This window comes from Aedes aegypti, chromosome 2 (genome assembly GCF_002204515.2).
Source record: "Aedes aegypti strain LVP_AGWG chromosome 2, AaegL5.0 Primary Assembly, whole genome shotgun sequence".
Classification (NCBI taxonomy): Eukaryota; Metazoa; Arthropoda; class Insecta; order Diptera; family Culicidae; genus Aedes; species Aedes aegypti.
Genome location: NC_035108.1, coordinates 181,240,452 through 181,263,813, shown reverse-complemented (window position 1 = coordinate 181,263,813; position 23,362 = coordinate 181,240,452). Strand labels below are relative to the sequence as shown.

At 38.3% G+C, this 23,362-nt stretch overlaps 1 protein-coding gene across 1 annotated transcript in view; it reads right to left on the bottom strand.

The window, feature by feature from the left end:
• LOC5572107 (tyrosine-protein kinase Dnt) overlaps positions 1 to 23,362 on the bottom strand; it is a 320,019-nt gene that overhangs the window by 171,108 nt on the left and 125,549 nt on the right. Inside the window, exons 5-7 of the mRNA XM_021843333.1 lie at positions 13,497 to 13,665; positions 11,158 to 11,306; positions 4,481 to 4,647 (exon numbers count right to left, since the gene is read on the bottom strand). Of these exons, the coding sequence (XP_021699025.1) occupies positions 4,481 to 4,647; positions 11,158 to 11,306; positions 13,497 to 13,665 (485 nt within the window). The remainder of the gene's footprint in view (positions 1 to 4,480; positions 4,648 to 11,157; positions 11,307 to 13,496; positions 13,666 to 23,362) is intronic.

Here is a 23,362-nt window from a genome sequence, read left to right as displayed (position 1 = left end):
TGGATTGTTAATATCATTTTGGGACAAAATAAACTTCAGGTTCAGAGTAAAAGTAGGATCCGTTTTATTGTTCATTACGAAACATGCGGACATATTGAAGCAACTCTTTGATAGATCGTTCGTTGAGCATTTGCATATTATAAAAAGGCAGTCTGACACTCAAAAGAGTTTCTATTATTCTAGTTAATAACTATCGTATACTGAAGACGGTCCTATGAACTTTCTTTTCATTCGATGGTCAACATTTATTATTAATACTATGAGATTACTTTTACTCTTATTCAAATTCGTCACTGCGACCACTTTTTAAATCTATTGTGAAATTACTCATATCCTTATGTCGTAGTAATCAACTGTCATTGAGGACCAATAAATAGTTAATGTTGAATCCAAAAGACTGTTCCGGTAAAAATCTCCAGTATTTCAAGCCCTTAAATTACCAGCAAGTTTGATAAAAGTTGATGTTTCTCTATCTTAATCTTTTACGAGTAGTCGAAGTCAAAAAATATTGGCCATTGGCTAATTTCCTTTAACAACTTATAATCAATGCTATAATGGTGAGTGACCGAAATAACCGTTGCGGTAAACGCGTAGCTAATCAGCGAGAGAGAGCCGAGAGTCGAGAGTTTGAATCCTTCCAGTTGAGGATCCTTTCGCAATAGAAAATTACTCGATTCTTCAGGGCATACAATATGTTTGTGCTTGCCACACGATATACCGTTTTGAATCATATTACGGACAGCTTCAAATTCCGGACACTCTACTTTGTATGGGTAACATTTCACACGAAATGTTTCAATTTTTGCTGTTCAAAAGTTCTCACTTCCGAGGCTTGATTTAATAAGTTTTTTTTTCATAAAAATCGATGCAAATTTATAATATCCAACTGCCTTAGACGTCTCTTTAGTGGCTTAACGACTTCAACTGATGGTTTGACTTTTCTATTAATGATTTCCATGAGCTGTTCGGAATAGGAATCAGTGTCCGGATTATGAGGCAAAGGGAACAAGCGTCCGGAATAAGAATCATGAAAAGGCCACACATTTTCATTTATTCAAAATTATTCAACTTGCGTAAGCGTATTCTTTACCCACCATTCGAAAGCTAAGGGTTTCCGACGCTCGATAACGCTGAGAAATCATACAGAATGATTTATTTTGTATGCTCTATGCTGAGTCATACTTCACTAAGGCCTTAAGTGTCCGCAATATGAATCAAAACAGTACACATGCAAAAATGGTCAATTGATAACAAACCTTCTCAGTTAATAATAGTGGAAATGTCCATGAGAACACTAGACTGAGAAGTAGGCTTTGTCCCAGTGGGGTCATAACGCCATAGATAAGATTATTTAAATTGAAAAGACCGAACCGAATGAACGTTGTGCTGCCAAATCAATTATTAGATCGCCCCACTTCCAAACTGTAAAACGCAATTTGCGATGGAAAACCATTCAGTTATGAACTGGTGCGTCAGCTGCTGTAGCAAGAACCGTTACAGTTTAATGAAAACGCAACACATGCCACTTAATCGTTTTCATACCCAATAATGGACACTGCGCTCATCATCGACGCGACCAACTCTTGAAAGCATTGACCCAAACTCGAAAATATTCCCTTGTGAATGGCATAATATGTATCTTCAGGGACTACACTTCACCGCGAGGCACAGTGGCGTACCTCCATAGAAAAGTTGGACAAAACCGCAAAAATTCCATTGCCAGGGGTGGTATTGTACCAAAGAATAACCTGAAATATTTTAGCAAGTATTGAGAATATAAATATAAAATTTCAATGTAGTATTCCTTGCTGTTATCTACAGCTTACATAAAAATATGAAATTCATGGCTAGCTAGTTTATTTTAAATAAACCTTGAAAAAGCTTGAAAATGAGTTTTTGCATGCATACACCGAGGAGTTGGAAAATGAATTCTTCCATGGATTTTTCGGCTTTTCTCCAAGATAATGTTCATAGTAACCGTCTCGAAATTCGTGGTGGAATTCGTTGAAAAGTACTTGAAAAATGTCTTCTGAAATTTCTCTAGCGATCACACCAAGAATTTTTCAGGCTTTCTAATAAAGCCAGGGTAATTGTCAACAATTTCCAATCATATTTTCTCCAGATATTTTTTGAGGAATTTCTTCAAAAATTCATGTGATTTTCCAGATAAATTATTTTCAAACTACCCAAAAATTCTTCAGAAGGCTGCTTCTTTAAAGCACGAAACATCCATAGAGGAAATTAAATAATGAATTCTTTGACAAAAAATCGGATAAATCAATCAAGGATTCGAAGAATCAATAGAGCAATCCTTTAAGAAATGCTCTATAGAGTCGATGGACAAACACTGATGACTTTCCTTGAAGAATCATTCTGGAGAAGTTATTGTAACAAAAAATATAAAAGTATAGTAACCTCTCAAAAAATCCGTGCAAAAGCTTTGAAATTTTTTTGAGAGAATTACAGGAATATTTCGGAAAAAACATGTAAGATAGAGAAAATCTTTGATTTTGAGTTGTTGAAATTCGTTGCTGAATCTCGTTCAGAATTTCTGAAATAACCAGTAAAAAAACAAAAGAACACTTGCTGGAACAACTGGAAGGACAACTTGCTGGATTTTTTTTTCATTCAACCTTTGAGAATTTCTAAAATACTTTTCTATAGGGAAAGTGTACCAGTTATGGTCATAGTGGTTCCCTATTTGGCCATATGTGATATTTCGATAACCTTGACATTTTTAATGTTTTCAAATGTTTTAACATCAAGAAATATCCTTTATCTTACTGCTAAAACACACCAAACTTTGCAAAATGTGGAGACATTAAATTTATCACATATGGCGAAATAGGGAACCACTATGGCCATAACTGGTACACCTACCCTAATTAAGAAAAAAACGGAATTCAAGAGAAAAGTTGTTGATGAAAAATCTCAGTTATTTTCAGAAAGATTTCGTTCAGTTTTCGGGAAGAAATAATTTGAAAATTCAGACATACATTTTCAAGGAATTTCACTGAATTTTATAGAGGATTTTTAAAGAAATTGCCAAAGAAAGTTTCAATTCCCAAATGTTTGAAGAAATATCTGTAGCAAATCTGAATCAACATGTGCTAGAGTCAGAAAAACAAATAATTTGCAAAGTTTTAATAAAAAAAATGCGCATTATATCGAACAGTATTACTGTATTAAATTCCTGGACAATTATTTTGGAAAAAGCTGGGTTATTCTACTAGTAAGTTTTTATAGGATTATTATAAAAAAAATTGCTACAAAATTGTTGAAAAATAACTGAATGGTTTCTACAAACCAATTTTTTAAACAAATTTCAGTATTTTTTAGTCCATCATGCATAAATCATTGAAGAAATGTTTGATGAACCTTCTAATAATAAAATGGTTTATGATTTTTTTGTGAACATCCTTTGGAAAAAATCCGAAAGGAAATTCGTTCAGGAATTTCAAGCCAAAAACTTGAAGAATTCTGGAGTATATTGATTATAAAACCCTAGAAGAGTGTCTTCTAGAATGTTGCAGTTATCCCTAGATGTGTTTTTTGAAAAATATTTAAGGAGATGAATTGAAAAATCCTTTAAAACAATATTCGAGAATTCTATAAACGTCTCTTAAAATATTTTTCACAAATTTTATAAATCATTCTAGGAAAGTCACAAAATAAGCTCTTGATAAAATTACTGAAGCTACACTTTTTATTATTAAATTTTGGGGAGGGACGCTGTGTTGCTACTCGAACTGAGTTTCTTGACATTTTCGTCGATCAAATCCGATTACTTATTGAATTAATTTAATCGTTTTTAGGGGCCCAGATAGCCGTAGCGGTAAACGCGCAGCTATTCAGCATGACCATGCTGAGGGTCGTGGGTTCGAATCCCGCTGGTCGAGGATCTTTTCGTAAAGGAAATTTTCTCGATTCCCAGGGCATAGAGTATCTTCGTACCTGCCACACGATATACACATGCAAAAATGGTCAATCGGCAAAGATAGCTCTCAGTTAATAACTGTGGAAGTGCTCATCAGAACACTAATCTGAGAAGCAGGCTTTGTCCCAGTTGGGACGTAACGCCAGAAAGAAGAAGAAGAATCGTTTTTAGCAGAATTTAAATACGTCCGATTCTTGATACATGGCCAATAATTTAGTTGGTTGTTATCAATTATTTGTTTGCTGTCTAGTATTCCATATAACATGAAAAAATTGTGTTTCACAACTACATCAAATTACTACATCTTCCAACTTTGAAAACCTCCAGTTGACTTAATATCCGTTCAACTAATTTGTAAGTTTGACTTTTTTTTCGTTAGAATATTTACAACGTAAGAAAATAATTTTGAGTAAGAAATTGTTATATAATTTTTTAATGTTATGTCCTATTTCCCACCACTGTGCGATGAGCAGACATTAGGGGACTGGGAAAAATCCGCGTATCACTTGAATCTAGTTATCTCCCAACACGATATTTACCCACCTGAGTAAGTTGCGATGAAGCGTAATAGGACACCCGGGATGGACAGACCGATTCCGGTTTGGCATAGACGGACTCCGTGGTGGCCAATCCGTTCTGTTGACTCTGTGCGTGGTTCAACGGGAGCAGAGCCGTAGCGTACGGTGACGGGGACGGTGTACTGCGAAACCCTGAAAATAAACAAGCCACGGGGGGTAAACACAACATCAACAACATGACGACTGTACGGCGGAAAAAGAAGAAAACAGGGTAACCCAATGATGAAAAACGATGATTATCCTCTCATGATTATGATGGGGAAAAATCTCGGCACAACCCTACAATGCGTGGTGGATTGTGATATGGTGCTATGCTGCGATGATGCCGGGGTTGAGTGCGAATGCTTTGCGGGTTGGTTTCCTTGGTAAAAGTTTTTCTACCACTGATGTGGAGGGGAAATGTATTCAGGGTAGAATGCTGTAAAACGATCCGATACGATAAAAATGCTCCAAATGAAAAAAAAAAAACTTAGTTACCGCTTCAAATTGATGATATAGTGTTATTAAAAGGCTAATGAGTCGTTAAATAGTTAAAACGCACTATATACCCGATTTGGTAATATACAGAGCTATATCACGATTAAAATTAATTATATTTTAATATTTGAGAATAATTAGAAATCTTTGAAATGATATCTATTTTTTAATTACTTCAAAAAATTTTAAAGATTCTGGATGATTTCAAGAATTTAGAAATTATTGGACAAATTAGAAACAATGGACGAGATGTACACAGACTTAAATTGAACTAGAAATTATTGGTGTTTACAATTTATTTCTTTGTGTTAAACATTATTATAATATATCAGTGTTGTTGCCAACAGACATTGACTTTTGACAAATTCTAAGGTATGCAAAAACAGACAGATGTACGTACTTAAGCCAATTTGCTCAAAACTTTTATGACATTCATGACTCATAACACAAATTATCTTAAACTGAGGATCGGAGAAAATTTTGAAAAATAGTTCGACATCGGAACGTTCTCCCCTAACTAAAGGGAGAACAATATTATCACCCGGACCTGGTAGCATCCACGTAGCTAGGTAAAAACAGACGGTTTCGGAAGCTAACCTGCGACGGGCTTCCGGCTCCCACGTGTCAATGATGTAGGGCTTGAGTTTCACTCACTGTGTTTATTATATTTCATGGGTGAGTAAATTGTGTTTGCGTGCGTGTTTTGCAAGCTGCTTGCAATTGAACTTAAGAGTGCTTAACGTGCTAATGTTACAAGTAGTTGAAAGTAGATTTGTGGAAGACTACTTTATCGGTTGATAAATGCTGGGCATAGCGTATTATTGGTACTTCGCGTACCTAAAGGAACAAAATAAACTTGACGATAGATTATCGTTTGAATGCCAGCGAAGGATTCTCACCTAAAAACTGCACTATGGACCTACGGAAATCCAGGAGGTTGGAGTCAGGCTCTGCCAGCCAATCTTAAACATAAGAATATCAGCACAAAAACGTAAACAAGAGAATACGGGTAGGAAAAATTGACAACGACCACAGCGATGAAAATTGTTCAAGTTGAGGATTAAAGACCGATTCTTCATCTTTAGGGTAATTAACGAGCATAACCCACGCTTTAAAAGCACTGCTGATGACAAGGACGCATATTTCACTAACATCACTGTCCAACCTTCGATGACAAAAGTCATCACCGAAGACCTAAGCACTTAGGTTGGCCAGAAGGAGGATTTCAGACAGACGATTGGAAAGTTCAGCGCTCTACGTTTGATTGATTTCGCTGTCTGTAACTTGATAAAACCTCGCCAACAATATATCGCCAAGTCACTCGGTTCATGGCCGCCTCTCTCCATCCTCGACTGTGAATTACACTCTCCAGGTCATGGTGCACCTGGGCAATCCATCTAGCTCACTGCACTTCAAGCCTTCTTGTTCCGAAGCGAACTCCATATTTACAAAGCTGTAATCCGGCATTCTTCAAAGCGTTCGAAAAACCCAAGAGCTTGCAGGTCCTCATCGAGTATAGCCCATGTTTCATGCCCGTAGAGGACTACTGGACTTATGAGTGTTTTGTACATCGTGTATTTGGTGCGGGGGTGAATCTTTTTTAGGGACCCCCACAAATCTCGACAAAAATGTTTATAGTTAAACTTTCACGGATAATTACAATCTATGCAATACAGTGAGGACCCGGAGGAGGCATAGCCAGGTTTTTTTTTTATTAGGGACCCCCCCTCCCCCTTATTATCAACCTGAGTTCCTAGTTTTACATGATCGTTAAATTATCTATGAATTTCTCCCAGAACACCAAAATTCCTAAATAGCTTCACAGTAAAATTCCTCTATTTTTTTAGAAACTCCTTTGAAATAGCATTAATAATTGCCTCGAAGATCTTCTTGAAATTCTTTTAAGTATATTTCAATAAATGTTTCATTTGGAGGTTTCCACATACATTTTCCTATACACTATTTTAAAGTTCATTCAGAAGCGTCTTGAACATTTATTTCTTGAGGATTTGACCTTAAATATTTTTAACAACACTTCTAACAATATTAAAACCAAAAAAATGTCTATTTTCCATGGATTTTTTTTCTTGTTTGTTCTTGGCACAGAAGTACTCAAAAATTACATTACATGAAGTCGTGAATAAATTTCAGAAATTTGTCCTATACCTGTGGGATGATTAAATGCTTCAAAATGTTCTTAGTGAAATTCCTGGTCGATTCTTGAAAATCTCGTAAGATGACTCCGGAGGAATCCGTTCATCGATAGAGCATAGAAATTTTTCAAAAATAAAAAAAAAATCTCGGTAGGGAAATTGAATGAATTTCTGAAAGCTTTTAGAGGTTTATCGGAATTATAGAAAAATAGATATTTATGAATCCTGGCAATCTTCATCAAAATTATCCTGAGAAAACTTCAAGAAAACGTTTCTTGAAGCGATCTTTTAAAGAGTTTATGAAGTTATTGTAGGCACAATCACAATCAAATTTAAAGAAGCTAATTCAGAAGGAATATCTCGAGGCACACAGAAGAAAAAAATGGAAGAATTTAACAAGTAGTGACAGTAGATAATTCTTCTAAGTCATTCATTAAAAATAAAATAATTCTTTAGGAATTTTGGGTGCAGTTTGTGGTCGAGCTCAAGAGAGAATGCATGAAGAAACTTTAATTTAGACGAAAAATTCCTTAAGTGTACCCAGTTTGTTTCTGAAACATTTTAAGAAATTATTTTTGGAACATTTAAAAAAAAAAATACAGCAGGATTCCCTAGATTTATTTTTGAAATATTATTAAGATGAATTTGCGGAGGAATTCATGAATGAACCTACACACCTAGTTTTTTTCCGATTTGTCAGGTTGTTTATTAAAAAAAGACGATTTTATGATACTTAAGATCTCAATAAATTCGCTCGTTTAGTTATATTGATTTAATTTAATTTAATTTAATAGTAATAGAAGTCGAGATTCGGCATACTATATTCAGATGGAGGAATTCTAAGAAACATCTCCTGATGGCTGCTTAGACTGTTCTCAAGAGGGGTCCCATCGAGCTCGCCCTCATCCAGCAAAGCTGCCTCAAGATGCTGCACCTGCACGTACTAACGCATTGGCGATATCTGGTTGTTTCAGTCGCGCTAGATTGTATCGAGGTAGTGGTCGGAGTCAAAGTTAGCGCCACGGTAGATTCTGATATCGGTAATGTGGGAGAAGTGCCGTCCATCGATCGAAACTCAAGCTCAATGCATTTTACAAAGACATCGTGCCGCGAGCCAAAATATACAAAGATTAGAACAGGAGCATTTTTTGGAAAAGGCACGATGTACCTAAATTGTGTAAAGAACTCAGACACAGAGTGTCAGGACAGCGAAGGTTATGGCTTCGTAAGTATAACTGGCAGTTGGAACCAACCAGCTCCCACAAAGAGGGAGGTTTTTCTTCTTCTTCTTATTCTTGGCATTAACGTCCTCACTGGAACAGAGCCTGCTTCTCAGCTTAGTGTTCTTATCACGGGTAGAAATCAGAATCCAAAAACAAGATTATGACTCATGATATCATGATTCCAGCGTGTTTTCGTCTTATGAAAATACACCATGATTTGGACTCATGATATCATGAGTCAGATTGCCGTAACCCAACACACGCGTTAGGTTTTTGTAGCTGATTGCTCAGAATCATGATTCAAATGCCAAAAATGCTGAGTCGCGCATCCGTTTATGATCGACAAAATAAAAAAAAAGTTAAAAATAGCATACATTGAGATTCAAGCCAAGTACCTTCGGATTGTGAGCCACGTTCTCTACCACTCAACCACTTCGTCATCTTGAATTAAGAGTGATCGATACGAATGAGATGAAGCAAAGTGCGCCGCTTAGTGTTTTCACACTGGATGTTACGCTTATGACGAATCATGATTATGACTCCAGGAACCATGATTTGTGATCCTGATATTATGACCTAACCAATTTATGAATTTCATGATTTGTAAATCATGGTGTGGGGATCAGATTTTTATCCGTGTGAGCACATCCACAGTTATTAAATGAGAGCTTTTTTTTGCCAAAGTTGCCATTTTCGCATTCGTATATCGTGTAGCAGGTACGATGGTACTCTATGCACAGTGAAGTCAAGTAAACTTCCATTACGAAAAGATCCTGGACCGACCGGGAATCGAACCCAGACACCTTCAGCATGGCTTTGCTTTGTAGCCGGGGACTTTAACCACTCGGCCAAAGAAGCCCCCAGGAGGTTAGTGATGCCTTTCAGCTGCTCTAGACAAATAAGGCCACCATCAATAATCAGAAACGAACTCATCAGCCTAAAGGCAGAATCTGGGATCCTGAACTCCTACCAGATCTTTCCCGTGCGGCTCATTATCCAAAAATGCCGCCACTTGTTGATAAATTTCGAAGCGACGTATGACAATTTCGACCGTGTTGAGCTATGCAAAGATCATGGAAGAGAATAGCTTTGTCGGAAAGCTCACGAGAATGATTAGAGTAACAATGGACGGCGTGCAAAACTACGTAAAGATCGCGGGGAAAAACGTTCGAATCTCGGCGTAGACTACTAGAAGGTGGAATTATAGATTATGACGAGATCCAGTCTGCGCCACAGGGCATACCTAGGAAGCAGTGTGATGATATACGGGAATACCTTTGAGGTGGTGGACAAATTCGTCTACCTCGGATCCTTGCTGAGACGATAGCGGATACGCACATCCAACTAAGGGTTGTAGAATGGCGAATCGGACTGATCATCAATGTGTCGAAAGTACAAGATAGCTAGGGGCTCAAGGGAGGATACGGCATCCACCCCACCTTGAGTTCATATTGACGGTGATGAAATCGAGGTGGTCGAAGAATTCGTGTACTTGGGTTTACTGATGACCGCCGACAATAACATCAGTATAGAAATCCAGTGACGCATCTTTGCTGGAAATCCTGCCTACGTTGGACTCCATAGAATTGAAGAGTTTACCATCGCAGAAGTTAACTATCTACAAGAGGCTGATTAGACCGGTACTCCTCTATGGGCTCGAAACATGGTGTTTTTAAATGGAAGGTGTAGCGGACCATCAACGGGAGAGTGCAAATAGAAGACGTATGAACCATGAACTCCATCAGCTGCTGGGAGAACCCACCATCGTCCACTTCGCAAAGAATTGGAGGTTACGGTGGGCCGCGCATTTCACCAGTAGGCTCTCGAAAATAATCCGACCGGTACAAGACGACGTGGTGCGCAGCGAGCAAGATGGGTTGATCAAATCTGCGGACTCTTCGTAGAATGCGTTGCTGGCGACAGGCAGTCATGGACCGAGTCGAATGGAGACATCTCCTACGTACAGCAGAGGTCACCCACGCCTTAGCCTGACTGGTAAGGTAAAGGTAGGTAAGGATCCTTGCAGATGTCTGACAACATTGTTAGTCGCGAAATACGAAGGCACGTCATCTCTGAACGTCAAAAGTTCCATAAAAACTTCTTTTGATAAAACTTCATACAACTATACTTCATACGAAGTCCATGTACGGAATGTTATTGAGAATGATGGTCCTCTTTGGTAGAACTATTCGGGTAACAACCCTGTTAAAACGATGTTCGTTTCAAATTCGTTTGAAACAAGAAGAAAAAGGGGCGCAGCAAGCTAGGTGAATTCACTAGATGCAACAGGAGATAGAGAGCGTGGGACGTAGCCGAGAATGGTGCGAGGCTGCCATGAATCGAGTTAACAGACGAAATGTTGTTGGAGAGGTTTGATAACTATAATAGGTGAACAAACGAGATACTATTAGATGCTTATACTCAATATGAAACATGAGTTTGATTGATATAGATTTGTATACATATAAGTTCATTGGTGTTAATCTCACGAATATTAAACATCGATCATACCAAAATAATAAACTATAAACTTTGCTTATGAAAGGAACAATAACTTTTATTCAGTTTCAATAGAACGGTTTTTAAGGTGCAACTAGATTTTGTCCTTAAAGATAGGCACCATTTCTTCTGTTGAACTGATTTTTTGTCATCAAGCTGTGAACTTACGCTGTTTATTAGTATGCGTAGTGCGTTTAAACGCCAGGACCTTGAATCAACCATCCGTCTCCACACTTCAACCCCGGAATCCACCACCTCAACGCAAGCCTACCATTTTCGCATATACTTACAGGATTTTTTCGATTCACTGATGGGGTATTTGTTGAGGCTGGCAATCGTGGCATAGGAGCCACTGTTCGCACTAGGTGGCCGCCCCAGGGGATCCAGACGGATGAAAACATTCTGATGGCTGCCATAAGCAGCAGTGGTGAAGCTGGTGCTGTTTGTTTTCCAAAGCCGGCATTGTGTGCAAGAGAAAGATAGAACAAGAGAAGAAGATTATTTTAAAGTGTTAAATCTGTTGGCTCACAGGCTCCCTGAACCCACGGTCTGAAATGAGTCGAACTTGCTTGGAAATGGTTCCATTTAGAACTTTTCGGCCAATAGTGCCATATTGTGCATTGCCCGAACTCGGAAACAACTTTCTCCGCTGTTTAGATGGATTTAAGGATGAAAATGATTATCTGATAGTTGGAATGTTGTGTTAGATCTCCGGCATTGCGTTTAACCCTGAAGCATCATAGTGCGGCAGCATATGCAAATGGATTCCACAATGATGGCGAGCTCGATGGTGCCACTGTGGCTGGAAATAGGAAAACTTAGTTGTTATTCAGCCTGGCGACATATGCTGGAACATGCTTATGATTTCAGGCGAATTCGGTCATGTGGCTTGGCTTGGTTGTGTAGTTTTGTTGGATGGTTCGACAATAAAGAGCATCAACTGTCAAGTCATAGAGTAAAGTGGGTTTTTCTTGTGACTTCTATCTGAACTCAAAAGAAATGTTATGAATTTCAATTTGTTTCGAATGCTATTCTAGTGAAATACTTTCCTTTCAAAAATTAAAGATTCAAAATCAACCAAAATTTAGAAAAGTGTTTGTTGTGTTATTTACTTTAAATTTTAATTTATAATTCCACCATATGGAACAAAATAAAAATTGAAACTTATTTGATTTTTATGTGAGGGTTTAAGTAGGAGAATCATTTCATTAAGATGCTTTTTGCAAGCTTTAGACACGTCTGTAGTTAATCATCAATAGTAATTCCATTTTCTTGGTAACCACGTAGTATCAGCTCATCAAATTGTTGTTATTATATTTAAATTATTACCTTTGTGGTTTCGTGCACAGAGTATGTTCCAGTAGTGGAACCAATAGTGTTTTCTACAATATGCATCCACCTGATCTTATTGTACAGAATCGCTCGAAGGTGACCAACTTCACCTCGATTTACGGTACCTATTTACTCATTCCTTATCAGTCTTTTTAAATATTTTGATTATCCAACTAAGCTCAAACTCTTGCCCCACCTCACTCTATTATGTACACACAAATCTTGTCTATGGGCTATAAACATCAATCTTTCGCTGAATATACGTGACCTACTATAGTATCACCATCGTCCATCAATTACACGGACAATGAAGAAAATAGATTTGCTCCAAGTGCAAGCAACCGCAAAATCAAATCACACTTGTTTTCTATTTTTCATCCATCCATCCGTCAGACAATCACTTTCAATTGTTCGGTTTGGCATCCACTCGGGCAAAGATAACAATCCCGACAAAGACCAAGCGGGACCTCGACACGGGGGTGATAAATTGTTGCATCTTTTCTGACTTGCCCCCGCGAAGCTCCTGTGTAAACATACGTAAGTACCAGACCGTGCGGATCTGGGATGGCAAAAGGTTTTTGGGACTGTAAAATAATGGAAAATGCCACCTAGAATATTAAAACCTGCTTCATAATAAGAGCAATTATTCATCATTTGTAATATTTTTAATAACTAAATAAGATTGCTCCATAATTTCGACTACACCATTGAAAATTCAAATTTCGGGGCCTTCCTTAGTGGAATGGTTAGAGTCCACGGCTGCAAAGCAAAGTCATGCTGAAGGTGTCTGGGTTCGATTCCCGATCGGTCGAGGATCTTTTCGTAATGGAAATTTCCTTGACTTCCCTGAACATAGAGTTTTATCGTGCTAACCACACGTTATACGAATGCAAAAATGACAACTGCATCCATGAGTCCTCTCGTGGTGTAGGGGTAATGCGCTCTTTCTAGAGAACAAGAAGTCGTGAGTTCGATTCTCACCGAGAAGACGTGTAACTTTAAATTTAATCCAAATGCAAAGTATATGTAATGTTTAGTTTTTCGGTAATTGTAAAAAAAAGTGGTTTACTGGTACCACTGAATATGTTAATCTCATGCATTTTTTGAACGAATCACAAATTGTAACGATGAATAACTGCTGTTATTATGAAGCATTTTTTTTTTGCATGGAGCATTTTCCCTTTTTATTGCCACCTTAAAAAGGCTGCCGCTCTCTGATATTGTGTAGCCACGTGTAAAGACAAGCTGTGTGCTGTGTAGGGAATAAGTAAAAATATTCCGGAGAATCATTACTCACTGTAGCGAATCCTGGCGTATCTGTTTGCGGGCCCTCACGTACATCGCGCTGGCAATGAGTCCCACGACCAGCACCAAACCGAGAGCGCAAGCCACGGCACCGAGGAGGGCTGGTCCCTGTGGGGGTGCAATTTCCGCTGCCGGGAGACGGTGTCGCGGCGGATAGATGCCTAAAATTAAAAGAAAGTACAAGCGCATACAATGGTGATGATCATCAACAATAACAACAAAACAAAGGGCAAAACAAGAACAAGAATTTCATGTTCCTCGATTAATTTTAATAGATTCTATTCTAGATGATGCAATAATATGCATCATCTAGAACAGATCATAAGAATCACCTTCGCATATATAGGTTAGTTTTTTGATGTTGTCACGTCATTCCCCTGCTATGAATCTACTGTGGTCTATTCACTGTAGCCATTAAAGCGGTCAAATAAAGCTTGACCAATAAAACGGTCGGCTAACCGGTGAGGAAAAAGGCACTGTTCAATGTATATATGAATCTGCATCACAAAATTGGAACAAGCTTCTTAGAATCATGCAAAGGAGTAACCAAAGTTTTATTTACAATTCTGCGCATTTTTTCCGTGAATTTAAAGCTAAAAAGTAGCGAGCAGCCTAAATCTTATATCTAGTTTTACTTAGTGCTAGTTCATGGGAGCCTTACTAAGCCGAGTGGTTAGAGTCCGCGGCCACAAAGCAAAGCCATGATGAAGGTGTTTGGGTTCGATTCCCGGTTGGTCCAGGAACTTTTCGTAATATAATTTTCCTTGACTTCCTTGGGCATAAAGTATCATCGTACCTGTCACACGATATACGAATGCGAAAATGGCAAATTTGGCAAAAAAAACTCTCAGTTAATAACTGTGGAAGTGCTCATAAGAACACTAAGCTGAGAAGCTGGCCCTATCCCAGTGAGGACGTTAATGCCAAAAAAAGGAAAGCAGTTCATGCAAAATAGGCTTAAAGTCTATAGTGCGGAGGTAAGGAAAATAAATCTAAAAACTACGTAGAATTTATAATCTAAAATGAATTCTTTATGTGTAGAAAACGCTAATTATCTACCAAGTCCTAGATGAGGTTGAACAATAGGGTAACGACTGCTTATTTCGTTCATAACCGCTAACAGTTGGCGCCAGCGGCAAAAAGTACAGACAACCACCTTTCCCGGGAAATGTCAATTTTATTTCCCGTTTCCCGGGAAATCGAATCCCGGGAAAATTGCAAACTCTAATTGAAAATCCTAACCAGCTTCTACTGTTTTTGGTTCGTTTTGTTATATCTACAAAACCTATTGAGCCCAGCCCTGTCGTCGTAAAATATGAGCTTCTTAGTCGTCCATTTTTGAGGGGGGCGTTACTATAGCCCAGAAGGCGCTTCTATTCCCAGGCGTTAATGATGTCTCATCATAAAAATCACAAATATTCTAATGTATAGGGATCGAATGTGTCGTTTCCTCGAACGATGCTATGGGTTTTCGACTTTCAGTCTATACAAATCATAAGCGAAAATCCAAAAACAAACATTTTAATATATATAAAAAATACAAATATCACAAATACTTAAATACACATTCCTAACAAACGAAAACTAATACGCTTTTGCATGTATTTAGTTTGTGTTCTATTTCTATTAAAATATGGAACGAAGAGATCAAATACATGGGCTTAAACATTATTTAGTTGAAAAATTTGCTAATGTAAAAAGTGAAAGTTATTTTGTCCTTGTATCAATTGAATCTACCATAGCAATGCCTTATATACTACTGTATATGCTATGTGACTATTTCCTAGAGTCTAGCAACTAAGGTTATTACGATGTGCCCTTTTAAAAGAAATATCAATCCATGAAATAAACTCAGTCTTTTAGAACCTACCACTTAGTGTAAAACGGATCATCTAATGCCAATCCAAAAACCTCACCGACCGTTTATTCGAAAACGTTGTTGTGTTTACCTCGATAAATTTAAAATTTTAAACAATTTAAAAAAAATATAAGTATTGTCATTGCATTTCGCTTTTTAAACAAAATTATGAAAAATTTAAGCAAATTGATGCAACAGTTTTCGAGTAACCCATTTATGTGTCTGGTACCATTCTGCCCGTATAATGCTCTTCAAAAGTCAAAAGCATAATTTCGACAATACAACTGAATTGTATGATTTTTTATTGCTTGATATTTTATTTATTATTGTTTGATAAATTGACTAAGAACAAAGTGGCATTGTACAAAATATGATGTTTGCGTTTAATTAGAAATTCTTTCATTCGGTAAATCTTATTGGACAGTTTTTGCAGCTGCCCTCAGAATTCAAAACGAAGCGCTAACGGTGAAACACGTTTTTCTGTTAAAATTCAAGATGTAGCCAAATTTTAAATGGTGGCCAAAATTATTTTAAACTAGCCTACATCTTTCCTCCATGCGATGCCCTTAAGATTGCTTTGTGTTTCAAGGAATAACAAGAAAGATACGTCAAGAAATTCATAGAATTTTAACAAAACTGTCAAGCTAAGTTCCAGCAATTTGAGTCAACCAAAAAATGTTCTCCTGTAGTTCTATAAAATTCAAGCGAACTAAGACGCAAACTTTAATTCTAATTATGTATACCGATGGTAACCGCGTTTTAGCGATAATTGCTCAACCATAACTCGAAACATTGTTTAATGAAAAATTATGTGTATTCTCAGTCATGTCAGACTAGGAAAACTTGTAGACTTGGTTAGAATGTAAAGAAAAGTTTTAAAATTAAATATAAAAAAAAAACAAAATTTAAGATTCGATGTTTTAAATGTTTGATCATGTTTGAACGTAAAGTATTATATGAAGCATACAAATAGAAATATATGATATTTTTTCTTTAAAAAAAATAATCAAATAATAAAGTTACAAAGATTTTTTGAGTTAAAGCAGGACATCTAACACGTTTGAACTGTTTTTTACTTAAAGAAGAGGTGTTCGATTTTCAGCCATATATTGCTCTGGATTTCAATATGTTTCGCTATGGTTTTATCTTTTGTAGTTTAACGTTAGATATATTAGTGGATCTTGGAATTGCCAAGTATTAATTAAAGAAGGGTTTAGAACTAATTTCATTAAATTTACAAACATGAAAATGCTGCTCTTGGTGCATACTTGATTATGAAAGTTTACCACTATCACATGAACATTGTTGGTCCAAAATACCGTTTTGTCTCAAATTCTGAACAGACTCATATTCCGAACACTAGAATTTTTGCATGGCGACACGGTTGAAATGTATCGCTGAAATATGTCACCAAATTACCTCAAAATGGCAGTCGATTGCAATTCAATTTTACGTCTTCCAATTTATTTTATGCATTGGGAGGAGTGTTGATTGTCTAGTTCGGGGTCAGTAAAACAAGTTCAGATTAATTTGTTTGCGAATTTATTCATTTGAATACGATTTATTCGTGCTGTTCGGAATTTGAATCAAGGTGTTCGGAACATGAAACAATATGAACACAGTGTTAGGCATTTGAATCAAAATGTTGTTCCATACTTTTACGTAAAAAGCAATACTAAACAATTTTAAATAAACAATTTTATCTGCTCACCCAATAGCTAACAGTTGGACTTTGTGAGAAAGTTAAAATTTTGACAAATATTAGCTAATTTATGACTATCAGATGCATTTGAAGTCACTGTAGGCCTTAATTGCTCGGAATATGAGTCACAACGGTAAACAACGGTATGAACTGACTGTCTTAAGAACATACAGTCAACTCTCTCTAACTCGATATTGAAGGGATCATCGAGTTACAGATCACAAATCCAGTGCAACTGCGATCCAAGGGACCATCGAGTCAGCCATGAAAACCAACTTTTACTATGGTTCTCGAACTTGATATCGAGATACGGAATATCGAGTAAAGGAGAGTTAACTATATAAGTTGAAGATTTTTTCAGCTTCAAACTTTAACATATTTCATCAAACTTCGAGAGAGGCCTTGGGCCTCTTAATGATCACGTGCTTTATCTTAGGATCTCTCGAGATAATTTAACCAACATTTGCTTTATTAGTACCGAAAAGGATCAAGCACATACAGCCTGTAGGCGTTTCCTCGAACGTCAGTCCCTTGAATGTCTGTTCTCCGAATATCCCGTTTCACAATTTCCTACATTTCAGAGTAGTGAACGGACCAGTCATCTGGTATGCACCCTGTCACTGAGAACTAATCTTGCATCTTTATGAACTGCATCACTTCTCGAAGAGACAGGTCATTCGGAAAAATGGGATTCGAAGAAAAGGGTTATTCGGGAAACTGTTATTCGCGGAAATGACATTCGAGGGAAAGTAGCACAATCGTTTGATAAATATATGGAAAAATAATATGAGACTAAATATAGATACAGTGAAACCTCCATGAGTCGATATTGAAGGGACCATCGACCCATGGAAATATCGAGCAATGGAACAGCAATCCTTTGGAAAGTTGCTCCTAGGGACCATCATAGTAACCATGAAATTTTGTTTTTAGTATGGTTCCATGAGTCGATATCGAGTCATGGAACATCGACTCATGGAGGTATCACTGTATTATAAACAACATATAAAACGGAAAAAACTCACCAATATAATAAATAAATTGCTGAGCATACCCAATACGCTAATCAACATTGATTCTGATTGCATTACTCATTCCCGCAAGAGCAGATAAAGCAAATAAAAGACCAAATACTACTCTTTACTTGATATACGTTAGTTAAGGTCATAAAGCAAACCAAATTTAATTGGTTTTCGACAGATGCAACTGATCTACGTGAAACAAAGTATAAACCCTTCAGGGCGTTGATACAGATTTAAAAATTTGGGCGTTACGATTCAATTCATTAATGTGGACTAAGGTGAAATTACTGCTGGATGTTGATAGAGCTTAGAATTTTCAAATAACGTCCTACAGGGCGTTGAGATGTACCTGATCTTCATAGGAGAATTTTCGATTCATGCACTGTAGATCAGTACAGAGAATAATGTCAAATTACTCCAGGGCGGTAATACAGTTTGAAATATACAATTGATGTCCTAAAGGGCGTTAAGATGCACCTGACCTACATTAAATAATCTTCAATTATTACAGGGCGTTGAACTGGCTAGAATTTTAAATTGGTGTCCTAGAGGACGTTAAGATGTACCTTATATAAGTGAGAAAAGAACAAATTAATCCAGGGCGTTGATATATTTTGAAAATTTCGATGACATCAATCGGAACGTTATGATACACCTGATTTTTTCAAATAACTCCAGGGCGTTGATACTACCAAGAAATTTCTATTGATTTTCAACAGGGCGTAAATATGCACCAGATCTCGCAAAGATCAATATGGAAAAGTCAAATTACTTCAGACCGTTGAAATAGCTTGATCGATTGATGTTATACAAAGCGTTAAAATGTTGTTGGACTACGAACAATAAGGCCAAATTACTCTATGACATTGCTAAAGCTTGAAATTTTTAATTGATGTCCTACAGGGCGTTGAGATGTTCCTAATCTACTTGGAATGCGGTCAAATTACTTCAGGGCGTTGATACAGCTTGAAATTTTCAATGGCTACAGGGCATTAAGTTGCACCTGATCTATGAAAATCAAGGTCGTAAGACAAAGAAAATAAATATCGACTAATATGAAGTTGATTTACATGACACGAGTCCAATTTTTTTTCCAGGACGTTGATACAGCATGGAATTTTCAATTGATGTCCTACAGGGCGTTAATATGTACCTGATCTAAGACCTACGTGAGAAAAGGTCAAATTATACAGATTGGAATTTTCAATCGATACATGTCATTGAGGTGCACCTGATCTACGTAAGAAAAGGTCAAATTAGTGGAGGGCGTTTATACAACTTTGTCCCACAGGTTGTTAAAATGCAGCTTATTTACATGGAACAAGGTCGAATAACTCCAGGGCGTTATTAAATCTTGGAATATTCAATTGATGTCCTACAGAGCGTATAGATGCACTTGGTCTATGTAAAATAAGGTCACATTACTCTAGGGCGTTGATAGAGCTTGGAGTTTCTATTGATGTCATACAGGGCGTCAAGATGCACTTGATTTACATGGGATGAGGTCAAATTAATCCAGGGCATTTATAAAGCTTGAAATTTGTTTTAAAAATGTCTTACAGGGCACTAAGATGCAGCTGATCTATATGGTACAAGTTGAAATTACTCTAGGGCGTCGATACAAATTGGAGTTTTCAATCGATGCAGGGCATTGAGGTTCGTATGGCAAGGTCAAATCAGTCAAGAACGTTTATACATCTTGACATTTGTCTCACAGGGCGTTGATAATGCTAGGAATATTCATGTGATGTGGGGTGTAAAGATGAACGTAAAGTTGCACTTGATCTACATAAGGGAGGTCAAGTTACTCCTAGGCGTAGATAAAGTTTGATTTTTTTTTTAATTGATGTCATACAGGGCGTTAGGATGCTACGGATCTATATGAGACAGAGTAAAATTACTCCAGGGCGTTGATACAGCTTGGAGTTTTCGATTTTGATCTACGTGGAATATGGTCAAATTACTCTAGGGCGTTGATAAAGCCTGAAAATTTTAATCGATATTCTACAGGCCGATAGAAATGGTGAAATTACTCTAGGACGTTGATACAGCTCGTTAATTTTGATTGATTTTCTACGGGGCGGTAATATGCTATGAAATGGAGTAAAATTACTCCAGAGCGTTGGTAGGAACAGGTTGGAAATTTCGATTGATATCTTATGGGCCGTTAGATTGTTGTTGATTTTGCACATTATTTTTTATGGCTTCGGGTGAAAAATTTAAAAAAAAAAGTCTGTGAAAAGCTTCTTAGTCGTCGACTAAGCGCGACTAAGCAGGACGACAGGGCTGATTAAGCCCGAGTCACCGTGTTAAGACCCAACCATTTAATGAATTGAAGGTCACCAAAAATGTTAATAGAATGCAAAATAATGAATTCAATAATAGTCTAATGAAATAAATTTAGCTTTTACCTTACCCACATATAAAACGGACGGACAACACAGCCGATCGGGATATACATGCAAGTCATGCCACCGCCCAGACTCGTCAAGTGTTCATATGATCATCTGCGATCAATGCCGCCTGTGGAAGCACCTCAGCTGTACCAGCGAGAGTGAGTCCGTGCCGAGTATAGACCGTTTATCTGCAGGCAGTTTCAGGGGGTAAACCTGCTCTAGACATTGGCAGCAAGATTTCGTCGGTAGCAACGAGTAACCGGTCGTCGATCGTGACGGCGCGGCTGGAGCTAATCGAGGAAGAAGAGAATATGAACCAAAAAGAGCTCGAAGAAGAGGTAACGCTGAAGAAGCTGGAACATGAAGTGGCCAAGAGACAACTGGAAAAAAAGAAGAAGCGAATGGAAGAGCAAAATAAGGTGGCTGAGGAAGAATCGCATCTAAGGAAGAGCAAACATGAGGCATAGCCGGCAATCCTGCTGATTGGCCGATGTCCATCAGCAGCTTTGAGCAGTCAACCGTTGCGTGTGGATATTCCAATGCTGAAAATCTCGCACGGCTACAAAGATACCTAAATGGAAACGCTCGAGAAGCGGTGAGAAACAGACTATTGCTTCAGGCCAACGTTCCGCAAGTGATGAACAAGCTCCGTACGCTTTATGGTCGTCCCGAGCTTCTTATTCGATCATTGCCACGATAAGATCCGACAGACTCCTGGGCCTAGGCATGATCGTCCGGAATCCATGCTAGAATTTGTATTGGCGGTGCAGAATTCCGTCGACTATCTTCAGACGGCGGAACAAGAAGAGCATCTGGTCAACCCAATGTTAATGCAGGAGCTAGTCGAGAAACTGCCAGGCCCTATGAGGATGGAATGGGCCACCTTCAAAAATATTCAGCTTCAGAGCTACCGTTTTAACGTTCGGTGAATTCATGGGCAAGCTTGTCAGCGCGGCCCGTGAAGTGAACTTCGAACTTTCAGGGTTTCAGAAAAATCACAACGTCCTCGAGAGAAAGCTACAGTTTAAGCTCATTCAACTGAAGATATTCCGGTTACAAAACCAGCGGCAGAAAACACTCGAAAATCACTAGAATCGTGTCGAATATGTGATCGTGAAGACCACCGAGTTGCTGAATACTACAAGTTCAAACAGCTAAACCTGGATGAACGATGGAACGAGGTACAGGAAAAAGGTCTCTGCCGAACGTGCCTGAACAACCACGGCAAATGGCCGTGTAAGTCTTGGCAGGGCTGCGGAGTCTCGGGATGCCGACTCAAAATCACACGCTTTTGAACATTCACGGAGTGGGTTGATGGCATAGAGGAAGATGACGAATGCAAAGGCGTGCAGGAATTTTCGACGGACGACGATCAAACGCTGTTCAGAGTACTGCCTGTAGTAATGTACGGAAACGGCAAGAGTGTAACGGTATTCGCTTTTATCACCGAGGGTTCGCAGATTACAACGCTAGAGGAGAAAGTGGCAAACGAACTTGGCCTCTCCGCACAGATAAAAATATTTAAATTCCAATGTAGTGTAAACTCAGGCAAGGTGTAAAAATAAACCAAATTCATCAATTGTTACGGCATTTCGTTTAATTTTCAACTAAAGACGCTTGAATGCTTGAATGAAATTTAAGGTACATTTGATTGAAAAATCAGCGATTTATCGTTGGCATTTCAGTTTATTTAGATGCTCCAAATATGTGCATGAAAATAAACTTAAATTTACAACATATTTTTAGCTGTGCGGGCCTAGGAAACCGTTAACTCTACAATGGATCGGGAACGTGAAGCGCAATGAACTGCGATCGGAGGAGGTGAGCTTAGATATATCGGGTAAACGAAACGACAAACGTTATGATCTTTACCAAGCACGCATCGTGAGTTGTTTGCTTCTGCCAGTGCAGTGTTTCTTGTACTTTCAGTGTACTTGGCGGCTGCCGTCTATTTCCGGTGGCAATTTCTGAAGACATTAGGGAAATGTTTCTCCAAATCAAGCTACGAGCAAGCGATAGGAACTCTCCCGATGACTCCTGAAGAACCTGTACAGGTGTATGCGATCGAAGTCACAATGTTCGGTTCCACCTGCTCTCCTTATTCCGCCAAGTTCGTGAAGAATGCCAATGCCGAACAGTACGCGCAGCATTATCCACGGGCAGCAGCCGCAATAAAGGAGCACCATTATGTGGATGACTACCTGGACAGTTTCAGGACGATTGACGAAGCAGTTCGGGTGGTGAGCGATGTCAAGTATATCCATTCTATGGGTGGACTCAAAATTCGCAACTTTTTATCGAACGAAGACGAAGTTCTGCGGCGAACTGGGGAGATCGAACCCGATTCTTCCAAAGACTTCACGTACGCCTTTGTGATGCGTGGGGATTTGAAGTTAATCCTCGATGAGATTCACATTCCAACGAAACGCGAAGTCTTGAAGGTGATTATGAGTCTCTTTCATCCTCTGGGATTCGTGGCGGTCCTCTTAAACCACGGCAAAGTATTTTTTTAATCAACGAGCAGCTCTTCACTCGTTGGCGGCAATAGGTAGCTTTCTTCCTGCAACTAGGTTCGCTGCAAATCCCCCGCTGCTACTTTAACTCCCCGTTTCTAGATAATTTAGATCGGTTGGAGCTACCCGTTTTCGTTGATGCCAGCGGTTCTGCCTTCGCATGCGTAGCGTATTACCGGATCAAAAATGAAAACGGCATTCAAGTTGCGCTGATTTGCACAAAAACTAAGGTGACACCTCTAAAGGTCTTATCAATCCCCGCCTTGAATTGAATGCGGCCGTACTAGGAGTCCGAATATTGGAGGCTGTCGAAGGATTCCACACTTACTCTATCAGCCGCCGAGTTCTATGGAGCGACTCCACCACC